Raw genomic sequence first — 14508 nt, 5'->3', positions numbered from 1 at the left:
TTCTTATCATTTAATAAAACATTTTCAAATTAAAAAATGTGAAGTGTCATTGATCAAAAATGTAAATAATGTAAAGGAAGCGGCGCGTATGAATACAAAACAACAACAGCAACAATATTCAAAATGGACTCGCCTTCAGCTGATGCAGAGCTATTGAGCTGAATTTAATGGATTAAACACAAGTGAGTTAAAATCTGAACCGGCTGAATTGAAAACGAAAGGAAAATACATGCGATAGCTTGTGATATTATTCACTGTGCAGAAAAACTCGTAATAAAACTAGTTTTCATGTGAGATCGCTGGAATATGCAACTGGACATAACCATCCAAGGAGAGGCGATCGTGGACGAAAATAGCTGATATGTCGACAAAGAATAGTATGTATAAGCGACTTTTGTAAACGTTGTGGTGACTAGATAGCCAGTGATGTACTTAAATGGTATATCTGCCGCTTGCAATGCGCCGAAGGAGTTGATGCATTGCTCATTAACTAAGCTTTTCTTTACGACGCTTATTCTGATGACCGATCATGTACGTGTGTAAATTTAAAACTTATCGTTACCAAATTTGAACAGCAGTGTTACCGTGAAAGTGTATAGGCCTATATGTTCGTTATAATATTCCTGGAAAAGGAACAGCCAGCCTCGCTGCAAATGTTGATTGATCTCAAGCAGACGAAATCGTGTGAAGACGCTTAATTTTCTATTTCGTGAATCAAATAATGTGTTTTGTTTATTTTTGAAGGTTTAACTTTCAAGTTTTTATGTTTATAAAGTTGTATTTTGTTTGCTGACAATAAAACAGACACAACTTTACATTTTGTTGACAGTGTTTATCTTGGAAATTCCCGTTCTATAAATAGTGTTAGATCAGAACAGTTGAGAAAAGTAGATCCGGCAAAATTTTATTGATGCAGGTATCAAAGAAATTTTTCAACCAATCAGAAGCGCCGATATCTCATCAAACGAATAAATATTAAATGATTATGGGTACAGACGTTCAGAAATCTTTGCAAACCGAAATAGACAACGTCATTGGTGACGTCAGAGAGCCAGAGATCCGTGACCGACAACAGTGCCCTCTGGTGGAGGCGTTTGTCTTGGAAACCCTGCGTTACATCTCTCATACACCGTTGGCACTGCATTCCACCCGAGAGGCGACGTCCATTGCTGGTTATCATGTGGAGAAAAACACGCCGGTGAGTAAAATACATGACCGTTTAATTTAATTTGGGTCACTATACCTTGAAATAGTTTCTCAAATTAACAGCAAAAAAGTATAAACTTTGATGTAGGGAACTTCATTAATTAAGCATCTTTTATATATCTATGTTTAGAAGGAATGCAAATCCATTCAAATAATGTGTGCATGTTTTGCACAATAGAGCATATGAAATTAACATTTTCATCTAAACTACATCATATGCTCAATCCTTTCTAAAACAAAAATTGGAGTTTTCAAACTTTTATTTATACATTTGATCCTTTGAACAACATCAAAGGTAAAATCTGTGATCAGGGTTATAGTCAGATAAATGGTAAAGCCAGATTAATTCAGAGCCCAATCTTCACAAGGATGAAGCTATTGATGAACTATTCTTACAATCGTATAATAATCATTTTGGATGTGTTTGCAATACAGTTTCTGCATTTCAATACTTTGATCCCCTATTAAATTTAAGACTTTCATTTCGAACGTCTTTGAATAAAGTCCTCGACGAAGTTTTTATATAGCGTGTTTTAAGGTGATCTCTCGTACAAGGCAGAGATTTTGCTGTCAGTGGTTGTCATTTGTTCTCATGTCTGTTTCCCTTAACGACGCAAATATTTTGAAATCTGTTAACCTGTCTTATATCAACTGTTGTCTACTAGATTTAATGTTTGTTTTATACCTGAACAACAAAGTAAATAATAAAATATTGCAGTTTAAGATAACGTCAATTGCACGTTTTTCTTAGCCTAGCAACTATTGTATAAAATCATAACATCATATTCGTGTTTTACATTTCCATTTCTTCAAAATTCCATAATGTGGACGTGACAGATTAAAATGTTATTATTTCACAGCTTCTCTTTTCCCGCATTTTAAGCGTTTTAGTAATGCATGACTCTTCTTTTTCCAGGTTCTCGCTTGTTTTTGGAGTATGCATCACAGTGACACTGAGTGGGAAGATCCGTTTTTATTTAAACCAGAGAGATTCCTTGAACAAGATGGAAGCCTAAAGCCTGCAAGTGATCCTGTCAGAAAAAGGTGAGATGATAAAATTAATACTTCTCAATCTCATTTTTTCCTATGAAAAATCCATATTGTGATTATAAAGAATTGTTTTTCCTTCAAAGTCTGTATTAAACCAGACAAAAACATTTTGCTGTTTAAATTTAAAAAGATAAAGAAAAATAAGTTTAATTCATCTTTTAGTCGAAAATAGATAACGTCCAACAATAAAACCAAAATTACAGCCTCAATGTTCTTTTGGCACAAAAAAATATCCAATATAGTGCAAGTGATCCTGTCAGAAAAAGGTAAGATGATAAAGCCAATCTCATTTTTTCCTATGAAAAATCCATATTGTAAATATATAGAATTGTTTTTCCTTCAAAGTATGTATTAAACCAAACAAAAACATTTTGTCGTTTAAATTTAAAAAAAAATTCAGTTTTTGAAAGATTTATTAAGGGAGATTAATATAATTCAACTTTGAGTCAAAATAAAATGACGTCTGAAAAAAAATTTCAGCCTTAATGTTCATTTAGCATAAAAACATATTCTTTATAGTGTGCTCATCCTTTATGTTTTGCAGGTTTTTAATGTTTGGAACCGGAAGACGTAGCTGTCCCGGAGAAGTGTTCGCCAAGTCCCGGCTCTTCCTCTTCCTGTCTACACTCCTACAAAGCTTCAACGTCATGGAACCTGAGGACCACAGTCTTCCAGAATTCGATCCAAGAGAAATTGATTCTGGACTGATTCTGCAACCAAAACCTTTCAAAATTCGATTTGAGCGCAGAAAGCAAAGATTTTAATTTATCAAACTTAGATTAACTTGAAGTACTTTAAAATCATAATATTTAGTTGGAGTTTAAATAAATTAATAGCTCACAATATAAATCAAATATAGTTAATTTTTAAGCAATTGAAGTGTAACGAAATATAGGCTAACGTTCAATAAAAAGGTTTTATTATTACAAGTGAATGAGAGAAAGGCAGTATTGTGATCTGTGAGTTTAGTGAGATGGGTTGAGAAATGTTAGCTTCTAGAAGATGAAAACTAGAACGTATTATTAAGCTATATGATATATTTATTGCAAATAAAACAATTTTTACTTAAAATTTGAAAAATGTTGCTTTATAGAATGTGTTTATTTACCATTCACTAATCAAGGGCCCTCGTGGGAGTTACATTAAACAATAATATAATCATGATCATAACAAATAATGAACGAAATATTGCATGGAATGTCGAGATCCACATTACAAGCAACCGTATGCAAAATTTTGTATCGAATGTCAATTGTTACATAAGACACGCCCATTTCTTTTGAAACGAGGAAAACGGTATCCGTCACAATGCTTTCGGAACCGCCACTCTTCTAAACAGCACAAGCAGGAATTTCACACACGTGCATTATACACAAAACACACATAAACACACTTTTTTCAGTGAGAAACAGTGATATTGTTTAGAATAAAAAGTGAAAAATATTTTTAGTAACAAATTTATTTGTGTTTTGAGCTTCCTGTTACGTGTTCTGAATTGTAAATAAAGAAAAGTTTTTCACAACATATATGCACATGTTTCAGTTTTTCGTTTTAGAGGGGTAAGCTACGTTCTTCGTCTTCTGCATTTTTGGCTGTGCTCGCAGCATGGTGAGGGGACTGAGGATTTGCACAGGGCACGGAAAACATATACGGAGAAATATCAGGATTCAGCTTGTGTCCACATTTCCAGGGTCCGCAGCCCTGCTTGTGTTGTTTAGAAGATGAGTGGTTCCGGAAGCATTGTTACAAATGTTTTCCTTGTTATATATGAAATGGGCGTGTCTTACGTCACAATTGACGTTCGATACAAAGTGTAGGATATTCCATTCAAACGAAAACTTTTACCACTTCAATGCGCTTCATTGTACATGTAAGAAAGACAATGTTGTTACATACCTTGTCAGCAGGGATTAGTACATACTGATCGTGCAATCTATCCGGTTCTTTTCTCATTTCGGCTTTAGTTAAAACAGAAGGAAATGGGATTTTCATTTAATATATTGACCATTTAATACGAGATTTTAATATGCATCTGATTCTTTTAACCCACTCCGACAATTTAAGGTGCCAAGGTCTATTTCAAATTTGACCCAGCGCTTGGCGTAATCTTCAACAGAATTCATTATATGTATAAAATTAAGACACCAGTTAAAGGATCTAAACTCCAAAAATTTTTCTAATAATTGTAATAATTGGTGTTGGATTGTCATCATTACCAAAGAATCATCAGTTTGGATTAAAACAAATATATATTCACATATAGCTTGAATACTGGAGGAACTAAATCGCCGAAGCGGGGTGTGGCCCGAATAAGTGATTTTAGGTCTTTGTTGTTTACTATATTAACATCAACAGTAATGACTTGTGTGCGGCAAGACTATAGTTGTAGGGTGCAGAAGCGTAGAATTAAACATCAATTTCACTCTTCCTTTTCTTATTTTCATATCATATTTTTACGTACTCCCCAAAAAGGGGGGGGGGGGGCAACTCAATGATAATTCAATTTTTTTTTCAATTTTTTATATGTAAATTTTGAAATTTGTTGCTGCGAGAAAAAGTGGGGGGGGGGGGGGGGGACCAGGCCCCCCCCCCCCCTCCTGCTGCTATGTGCCTGTTAACTCAATGGTTTTTATCGAGAAGTTCTACACTATTATATACAATCTACATTGTAACTGTTATGCTTACATATCTTTGTGATAAAAGAAAGATAAATGAAGAATAATAACAGATACACGTATTTCTACAAAAAATCTTACCTCTCAATGCAATTCAATTATTAATGACTAAAAATTATAGTTTTATTAAATGTAATGAGACATTATGCTTTTTTTTAAAATTCTTAATTGCAGTTTTAAAGACGAATTCCAAAACTGTGTATATACAATAACTAAGAAAAACAATTCTTATTCTCAAACTCTTCATTTGTACAACAAATTATAATCAAATACTGTTTGCTTTTTACATATTTCTTCGCCTTTCCACGCACAATTTCGTATTTCATATTTTGTTATTGGTTGTCGTAGTGTTAATCTTTGAATTAAAGTTGACTGGAGGGGACCGTAAGTTAACAGACTCTGAGGATTAGCAAGGAGAGGTTTCTGTGTGTGTCAGGTACATACGGATCATGGCCATACTGAACTAGGACTTGGAGTTTGTTTAGAGCAGCCCGTGATAATGTTCTATCAGTGTGTCTGTAACACAAAAACTCTTCGCGTCGGTTCACAATGGTTTTCTCGGGGTGCTAAAAGACCAGACGTTCAGAAATCTTTGCAAACCGAAATAGACAACGTCATTGGTGACGTCAGAGAGCCAGAGATCCGTGACCGACAACAGAGCCCTCTGGTGGAGGCGTTTGTCTTGGAAACCCTGCGTTACATCTCTCATACACCGTTGGCACTGCATTCCACCCGAGAAGCGACGTACATTGCTGGTTATCATGTGGAGAAAAACACGCCGGTGAGTAAAATACACGACCGTTTAATTTAATTTGGGTCACTATACCTTGAAATAGTTTCTCAAATTAACAGCAAAAAAGTATAAACTTTGATGTAGGGAACTTCATTGATTAAGCATCTTTTATATATCTATGTTTAGAAGGAATGCAAATCCATTCAAATAATGTGTGCATGTTTTGCACAATAGAGCATATGAAATTAATATTTTCATCTAAACTACATCATATGCTTAATCCTTTCTAAAACAAAAATTGGAGTTTTCAAACTTTTATTTAATATACATTTGATCCTTTGAACAGCATCAAAGGTAAAATCTGTGACCAGGGTTATAGTCAGATAAATGGTAAAGCCAGATTAATTCAGAGCCCAATTTTCACAAGGATGAAGCTGGTGATGAACTATTCTTAAAATCGTATAATAATCATTTTAGATGTGTTTGAAATACAGTTTCTGCATTTTCAATGCTTTGATCCCCTATTAAATTTAAGACTTTCATTTCGAACGTCTTTGAATAAAGTCCTCGACGAAGTTTTTGTAGCGTGTTTTAAGGTGATCTCTCGTACAAGGCAGAGATTTTGCTGTCAGTGGTTGTCATTTGTTCTCATGTCTGTTTCCCTTAACGACGCAAATATTTTGAAATCTGTTAACCTGTCTTATATCAACTGTTGTCTACTAGATTTAATATTTGTTGTATACCTGAACAACATAGCAAATGATGATCATGAAATATTGCAGTTTAAGATAACGTCAATTGCACGTTTTTCTTAGCCTAGCAACTATTGTATAAAATCATAACATCATATTCGTGTTTTACATTTCCATTTCTTCAAATTTCCATAATGTGGACGTGACAGATTAAAATTTAATTATGTCACAGACTCTTTTTTCCCGCATTTTATAAGCGTTTTAGTAATGCATGGCTCTTCTTTTTCCAGGTTCTCGCTTGTTTTTGGAGTATGCATCACAGTGACACTGAGTGGGAAGATCCGTTTTTATTTAAACCCGAGAGATTCCTTGAACAAGATGGAAGCCTAAAGCCTGCAAGTGATCCTGTCAGAAAAAGGTGAGATGATAAAGCCAATCTCATTTTTTCCTATGAAAAATCCATATTGTAAATATATAGAATTGTTTTTCCTTCAAAGTATGTATTAAACCAAACAAAAACATTTTGCTGTTTAAATTTAAAAAAAAAATTGATCAGTTTTTGAAAGATTTATTAAGGGAGATTAATATAATTCATCTTTGAGTCAAAATAAAATGACGTCTGAAAAAAAAATTACAGACTTAATGTTCCTTTAGCATAAAAACATATTCTTTATAGTGTGCTCATCCTTTATATTTTGCAGGTTTTTATTGTTTGGAACGGGAAGACGTAGCTGTCCCGGAGAAGTGTTTGCCAAGTCCCGGCTCTTCCTCTTCCTGTCTTCACTCCTACAAAGCTTCAACGTTATGGAACCTGAGGACCACAGTCTTCCAGAATTCGATCCAAGAGAAATGGATTCTGGACTGATTATGCAACCAAAACCTTTCAAAATTCGATTTGAGCGCAGAAAGCAAAGATTTTAATTTATCAAACTTAGATTAACTTGCAGTACTTTAAAATCATAATATTTAGTTGGAGTTTAAATAAATTAATAGCTCACAATATAAATCAAATATAGTTAATTGTTAAACAATATAGTGAGGTGGGTTGAGACATGTTAGCTTCTAGAAGATGAAAACTAGAACGTATTAATAAGTTATATGATATATTTATTGCAAATAAAACAATTTTTACTTAAAATTTGAAAAATGTTGCTTTATAGAATGTGTTTATTTACTATTCACTAATCAAGGGCACTCGTGGGATGTACATTAAACAATAATATAATCATGATCATAACAAATAATGAATGAAATAATTGCATGGAATTGCATGGAATGTCGAGATCCACATTACAAGCAACCGTATGCAAAATTTTGTATCGAATGTCAATTGTTACATAACACACGCCTCTTTTGAAACGAGGAAAACGGTATCCGTCACAATGCTTTCGGAACCGCCACTCTTCTAAACAGCACAAGCAGGAATTTCACACACGTGCATTATACACAAAACACACTTAAACACACTTTTTTCAGTGAGAAACAGTTATATTGTTTAGAATAAAGAGTGAAAATATTTTTAGTAACAAATTTATTTGTGTTTTGAACTTCCTGTTACGTGTACTGAATTGTAAATAAAGAAAAGTTTTTCACAACATATATGCACATGTTTCAGTTTTTCGTTTTAGAGGGGTAAGCTACGTTCTTCGTCTTCTGCATTTTTGGCTGTGCTCGCAGCATGGTGAGGGGACTGAGGATTTGCACAGGGCACGGAAAACATATACGGAGAAATATCGGGATTCAGCTTGTGTCCACATTTCCAGGGTCCGCAGCCCGGCTTGTGTTGTTTAGAAGATGAGCGGTTCCGGAAGCATTGTTACGAATGTTTTCCTTGTTATATATGAAATGGGCGTGTCTTACGTAACAATTGACGTTCGATACAAAGTGTAGGACATTCCATTCAAACGAAAACTTTTACCACTTCAATGCGCTTCATTGTACATGTAAGAAAGACAATGTTGTTACATGCCTTGTCAGCAGGGATTAGTACATACTGATCGTGCAATCTATCTAGTTCTTTTCTCATTTCGGCTTTAGTTTAAACAGAAGGAAATGTGGTTTTCATTTAATCTCTTGACCATTTAATACGAGATTTTAATATGCATCTGATTCTTTTAACCCACTCCGACAATTTAAGGTGCCAAGGTCTTTTTCAAATTTGACCCAGCGCTTGGCGTAATCTTCAACAGAATTCATTATATGTATAAAATTATGACACCAGTTAAAGGATCTAGACTCCATAAATTTTTCTAATAATTGTAATAATTGGTGTTGGATTGTCATCATTACCAAAGAATCATCAGTTTAGATTAAAACAAATATATATTCATATAGCTTGAATACTGGAGGAACTAAATCGCTGAAGCGGGGTGTGGCCCGAATAAGTAATTTTAGGTCTTTGTTGTTTACTATATTAACATCAACAGTAATGACTTGCGTGCGGCAAGACTATAGTTGTAGGGTGAAGAAGGACATGAAAAAGTTGTAGGATTATCTATCAGATGTTAAATATTTGGGCCTTTCAGAGTTTGTTTGTAACTGATGAGCTTAGAAACGATGGTTGAACGATGATAATAGGAAAAACAAGGGGGTTACTTCAATTTGATATATGGTGGAATGCAGGACCGACCTTTTTTGTGAATAAGACTATTACTTATTTCAATTGCATCGATTCCCTTGTAGCAGTTTGAGAAACAAGAGAGATGCATGAGCAGTGTTTTCTGTTTGTGCAAGTTTCAAAAGCCAGTGATAAGCAGCATAATAATGGATCCGCGTCTGTATTCCTGTGTAGAAAAGTAAAAAAGCGGACTTTCCACTTTTCTTGACTTTTTCAAGAAGATTTTCAAATAGAGTATTAAATTTCGTGCGAATGCAAAGGAGACCCAATTGTTTATTTTCATAAGGTTGTAATGAATCAAAGGAAACATCATGTGTAAGAATGAAATAAAACAAAAGAAAGTAGTATCGGTTGCATTGACACAAGGATTTATGATATCAACTCAATGGTTTTTATTGATAAGTCCTACACTATTATATACAATCTACATTGTAAATGTTTTGCTTAGATATCTTTGTGATAAAAGAATGATAAATGATAATTTCTACAAAAATCTTACCTCTCAATACAATTCAATTATTAATGACAAAAAATTATAATTTTATTAAATGTAATGAGACATTATGCTTTTTTTTTTTAAATTCTTAATTGCAGTTTTAAAGACGAATTCCAAAACTGTGTATATACAATAACTAAGAAAACTTTTTGCATCATTCTCAAACTCTTCATTTGTACAAGAATTTTAATCAAATACTGTTTGCTTTTTACATATTTCTTCGCCTTTCCACGCACAATTTCGTATTTCATATTTTGTTATTTGTTGTCGTAGTGTTAATCTTTGAATTAAAGTTGACTGGAGGGGACCGTAAGTTAACAGACTCTGAGGATTAGCAAGGAGAGGTTTCTGTGTGTGTCAGGTACATACGGATCATGGCCATACTGAACTAGGACTTTGAGTTTGTTTAGAGCAGCCCGTGATAATGTTCTATCAGTGTGTCTGTAACACAAAAACTCAAGGAAGTGTAAGAACACAAACACTGGGATCTCAAAATAAGAAAGTTATTCTGTAGAGCAAACTTCTGTAATGGTATGAATTCATCGATATCAGTCATTCTGCTGTAAATTATTATATCACATGCTATAGCTTCTCTCATCTTTGTTGCCCAGGGCTTCCCCCCTACAGCCTCAAGATACAACTCCCTGTCTACGTGCTCCCCATACATCAAATATGGACTGGCTAACTTGGCCTTTGTTTTTTTTTCCAAAACCGATTAAGCTTTTCTGTATCTGTATGTTTTGTGATAATGTTCTTTCAATGTGTCTGTAGCACATGAACATTAAGTGTAACATTAAAAATACTAGGATTTCTAAATCCAAATCCAAATCAGTCGAACAAACTGTTGTCTTGGTACAAGTTCTTTACAGAGAATGGTACTTAAATAAATGTTGGTATGGGGAACATTTCTAGGGGTTTTCTGTCATCTGTTGACAAAGTCCAAGGATCTGCAAGGATATTTCTTTGCATTTCACAGGTACATACGGCGTCCGGCCATACTGAACCAGGACTTGTAGCTCATCTAAAGCTGTGTGTGATAATGTTGTATCAATGTGTCTATAACACAGGAACTCCAGAAAGTGTAACATCACAAACACTGGAATCTCTAAATCAGAATCCCCGTTCTGTCGAGCAAACTGTTGTACTGGTACAAGTTCATTGATATAAATTACTGCTTGTTTAAGTTCGATATCATGAGCCACAGCTTGTCTAATTTTTGTACACCAGGACTTTCCCCTACAGCCTCGATATACATTTCATTGTCTACATGTCTATTATACATCAAATATGGTCGTGCTAACCTTGTCTTCGTCAATTCCAAAATGGATAAAGCTTTTCTGTACCTGTATGTTTTGTAGTAAAACATGACAACGTACAACATGTCAGAAACACAACCAAACTTGCCTGCTAATCTTAGCATTTGACAAGAAATTTTGTCGACAATGCATACCTGCTTGTTGAAACACGAGTTATTGAAAATTTTCTGTATTATAGCCGCAACGGTGTATATTAGACAAGGGCGTTTTTGTAAGTGTACAACCTGATACTGCGTCAGATGTGAACCTATCAACTGTTCAAAGGTGTTTAGATCTTTGGCATTTCCAAACATGTCTTCAACAACATCTGAATAAATGTCTGGCTCATTAAACAGTTCTATGTCCAAATCGCATTCCAACTTCATCGCACTCTCGTCGGTGCAAATTGAAAGTCTAGGATTTTGAAACACATTCATTAAGCAAGATCTGATGGAGGAACACTGTAAGAGACAGGCTATCCCTTTTTTGTACAATTCATGTAACTGTAGAAACAAACTGTTTTGTGCTAATCCGTAAATTTTTGACAGAAACAGATTGTTTTGTGGAATGAAAACGTTAGGACAAATCCCCTCATATACCCATTTAATAAGGAGTTTAAAGCAAGTCCAAAAACCAACCAGGAGGTTTTGTGGACACCATTTAGGTATTGTGTTTTGTTGAACTACCCATAATACTGCTGTTTTTATGTGATATGAACACAACAGTTCGTTAGTTTCTTGATGTTGCTGATTGATAACTTCATTTAATAAGATTTTTAACAAACCATAAGTTAAAAATTGACAGTGGTTCATTGCATACACACATTTCCGCTCTGCCTGAGAAAAAGAAGTTCTCCATTCTATATATTCATATTGTCCAAGTGGGTGTCCGATTGCTACAAAGTGACACCCAACTCTGATTATATCATTGACGACTTGAGGATCAGGCCATGAATGACATCTGTCTTTCCACGAAGAGGCCAACGGGGGCCAAATGTCACATGCAAAACAATAGGCAAAATCAAGTGCAATTCCTTCCACAAGCACAGAAGTACAGGGACCATGGACAAACGTATCTATTGAACAAAAATATTCTCTGACCATAGAGCAAGACATATAGAAACTATCACTAATTTGTACATGTGATGATTCCGTTTCGAAGTCTTCTGGTTGTGTAAATACTTGGAGTAACGTAAAACCTGGTGGACTCTCCGAAGTGTCAGACAGTAATAATACTGCATTTGATGTGTCGTAATATTCAGACTGAAACACGCCCATGACCACTCTAGTATCACTAGGCCAGGCCATTATGTCAATATCTGATCCTTCAAATCTAAATCCTTCTCCAATACTTCCACAAAGCATTGAATCCAAGTCATCGAGTTCTTAATTTGATATCATTTGTCTGGTCAACATCTCCTGGATGTTTGTAGTCTCCCTCCTGATGGCCACCTGTTGAGAGGTTCGTACTATCAGACAGAGTCCACCAAACACCGACTCTGACATGTGCTGCATTCCTTCAGATCTGTAATAATTGACACATATACTCAATTATTTGAATATTTATTTCTCACGTCATTCAAATCAAATGGTGAATAGTGTTTAACTGAACATGTTTTTGATTTATACATAACACCAGATATATAGTTAAAACACTGTAGTTTTTTTCTAAAAATGTAGATATTTTGTAGGCAAGCAATAGTGATCTGAGTTATTACTTTATCCATACGTTTACTTAATATTACATGAGGTCGTAATTGTTGAAATTTTAAAAATGTTGCATCCGTACAGTCTTTGTTGTTAGTAATGAGAAATAAATTCTACTCTCTTCTCTAATCGCAAAACACCCATATATGTATAAAAAGGTTTTTTTTATTCATTTTGTTTTTGTTTATCCATGTATATCACATCTTCGCAAGCCAAGGATTTTCGGTCCACTTTGCTCCCCATAAACCCTTGGCGGATTTCATTACGAAAACTCGGTGACAAGCTCCGTTTTATGATTGGCTGCAGCTGCGAGTAGCTGATCCAATCGCAGTGCTTGTAAATATAAACTTTAAAAGAAAACACATGTGTGATCTTTGGTAAAACATACGGTGGTTTTAACAAGTTGAGACACAAGTTCTCGAGTACGATGCCTCCCCAACGATGCTCTTACCAGATCGCTTTAAAAACCTATATATTTTACTGGGATTGAACATAGTTCTACAACCTTGTAAGGGCTCGCGTGATAGCATAGGAAGAAAACATGGCGAATGTAGAAGTTGCCTATCCCGTTAGTAACTACGTTCCTGCTTATTAATATTGCTTTTAAATGTTCAATAAGCTCTGTTTTATTTAATTTCTTTGGTCCGCAATATGGCATGAAAGCTTTCCTATAATTCGGCGACTTTTTCACTCCCGGTACAGGTCCTTACAAAACACTATGAATTAAACATTCCGTGCTTTCCCTAGGTTATAACTTAATTCGTATTTAATAGCATCGTTAATTATGCTCCGATATTCTGTAGTCAACGTGTTTTCAAGTTGTATTAACATAGGCGTCGGAACCTGGGGGCTAGGGGGGGGGGGCTTAGCCCCCCCCCCCCCCCCCACTTTTTTTGCAAAGTTATACCTAACCATTAGAAACATAGCATGATAGAGGGTTCAGCCCCCCCACTTTTTCTCGCAGGAAAGACTATTGTTCCTAAATTTACCTTGAAAGATTGAGAGGTTAGATTCAGAAGCATACTAGCCCCCCCCCCCCCCCCCCCCCCGCACGGATTAGGAATATCATGATTTTGAGAGAAAAAAATTTGGTAAGTAAATTATTTTTGGAAGTATAGGTATACTTCCCCCCCCCCCCCCCCCCCCCCCCGCACGGATTAGGATTTCCATGATTTTGGGAATTACTTTTTTCTCAATATTTCTGAGGATTAGTCTAGCCCCCCCACTTTCAATTTGCTTCCGACGCCTATGTATTAATGCCGTAGTGTGTATATAACCTGTTGTTTGTAAATATGCAAGGGGCGCAACTCAAGTTGCTCGCTAGATAGCGCCACCACATCACCGAGTTTTCGTAATGAAATCCGCCAAGGGTTTATGGGGATCAAAGTGGACCGAAAACCCTTGGCTAGCGAAGATGTGTATATCAAAGCTATTCATTTTTACCAATGAGAATAAACATTTCATTTACTATAATCTGTAAACTGACATAAATATAAGAGTATTGATTTCTACTTACATTCCTGTTTGAAAATTCTCCATTTTAAAGATAAGCTGTAGATTTGAGGAAATGTTATCCTATTTTTATGTGAGCTATTTTCATTCCATTGAATTCATACCAATAGCATTAAAAATAGTTCCTGAGGGTATTCAAACCGTTGTTTATTTTAGTAAATGTTTGCGTTTCAACTTTTAAAAAAGGCTGTCTGAGAGAGAGAGAGAGAGAGAGAGAGAGAGAGAGAGAGAGAGAGAGAGAGAGAGAGAGAGAGAGGTGGATGACTTGCCCTACTTTATAAACCGATTTTTTTTTTGTTTTCAGTTGCTTTTCCTTTTTTCGGATACCTTTTTAGGAGTCGAAATATTCTCTCACAGCATCAATTATTGTTCAGATGTTAAATAAAATCATATTAATACAATCTGTCTTATTAATTATTCGTTTATCTCACTGCACAAATGCATTGCTATTTGTTTCTGTAAACATGAATCATTTAGAGCATTAGATTGAACATCATAATTCACTTTATATTTTCTTTGATGGTAT

General features: G+C 35.0%; 2 protein-coding genes and 1 pseudogene across 2 annotated transcripts; 2 read left to right on the top strand and 1 right to left on the bottom strand.

Annotated features, from left to right (window-relative positions):
• Positions 1–985: 985 nt before the first annotated feature.
• LOC128187648 (steroid 17-alpha-hydroxylase/17,20 lyase-like) lies at positions 986–3291 on the top strand. Its single transcript, XM_052858056.1, has 3 exons — positions 986–1198; positions 2123–2250; positions 2801–3291. Exons 1-3 carry the CDS (start codon positions 986–988, stop codon positions 3018–3020), a joined length of 561 nt encoding a protein of 186 aa, XP_052714016.1. The 3' UTR covers positions 3021–3291.
• Positions 3292–5390: 2099 nt separating this feature from the next.
• LOC128187295 (steroid 17-alpha-hydroxylase/17,20 lyase-like) lies at positions 5391–7468 on the top strand. The gene is made up of 3 exons (XM_052857623.1): positions 5391–5712; positions 6647–6774; positions 7058–7468. The coding sequence occupies exons 1-3, from the start codon at positions 5431–5433 to the stop codon at positions 7275–7277; spliced, it is 630 nt and encodes a 209-aa protein (XP_052713583.1). The 5' UTR covers positions 5391–5430; the 3' UTR covers positions 7278–7468.
• A 2011-nt stretch (positions 7469–9479) lies between these two features.
• LOC128190138 (uncharacterized) lies at positions 9480–14009 on the bottom strand (annotated as a pseudogene).
• Positions 14010–14508: the final 499 nt, after the last annotated feature.

Source organism: Crassostrea angulata, chromosome 6 (assembly GCF_025612915.1).
Source record: "Crassostrea angulata isolate pt1a10 chromosome 6, ASM2561291v2, whole genome shotgun sequence".
Taxonomy (NCBI): domain Eukaryota; kingdom Metazoa; phylum Mollusca; class Bivalvia; order Ostreida; family Ostreidae; genus Magallana; species Magallana angulata.
This window is presented reverse-complemented; position numbering and strand designations above follow the sequence as displayed.

Coding starts and splice junctions, on each gene's coding strand:
- LOC128187295 (XM_052857623.1), top strand. CDS start 5,431: ATGTTCTATCAGTGTGTCTGTAACACAAAAACTCTTCGCGTCGGTTCA. Junction 5,713..6,646: donor ATGTGGAGAAAAACACGCCG/GTGAGTAAAATA, acceptor TTCTTTTTCCAG/GTTCTCGCTTGTTTTTGGAG. Junction 6,775..7,057: donor AGTGATCCTGTCAGAAAAAG/GTGAGATGATAA, acceptor TATATTTTGCAG/GTTTTTATTGTTTGGAACGG.
- LOC128187648 (XM_052858056.1), top strand. CDS start 986: ATGGGTACAGACGTTCAGAAATCTTTGCAAACCGAAATAGACAACGTC. Junction 1,199..2,122: donor ATGTGGAGAAAAACACGCCG/GTGAGTAAAATA, acceptor TTCTTTTTCCAG/GTTCTCGCTTGTTTTTGGAG. Junction 2,251..2,800: donor AGTGATCCTGTCAGAAAAAG/GTGAGATGATAA, acceptor TATGTTTTGCAG/GTTTTTAATGTTTGGAACCG.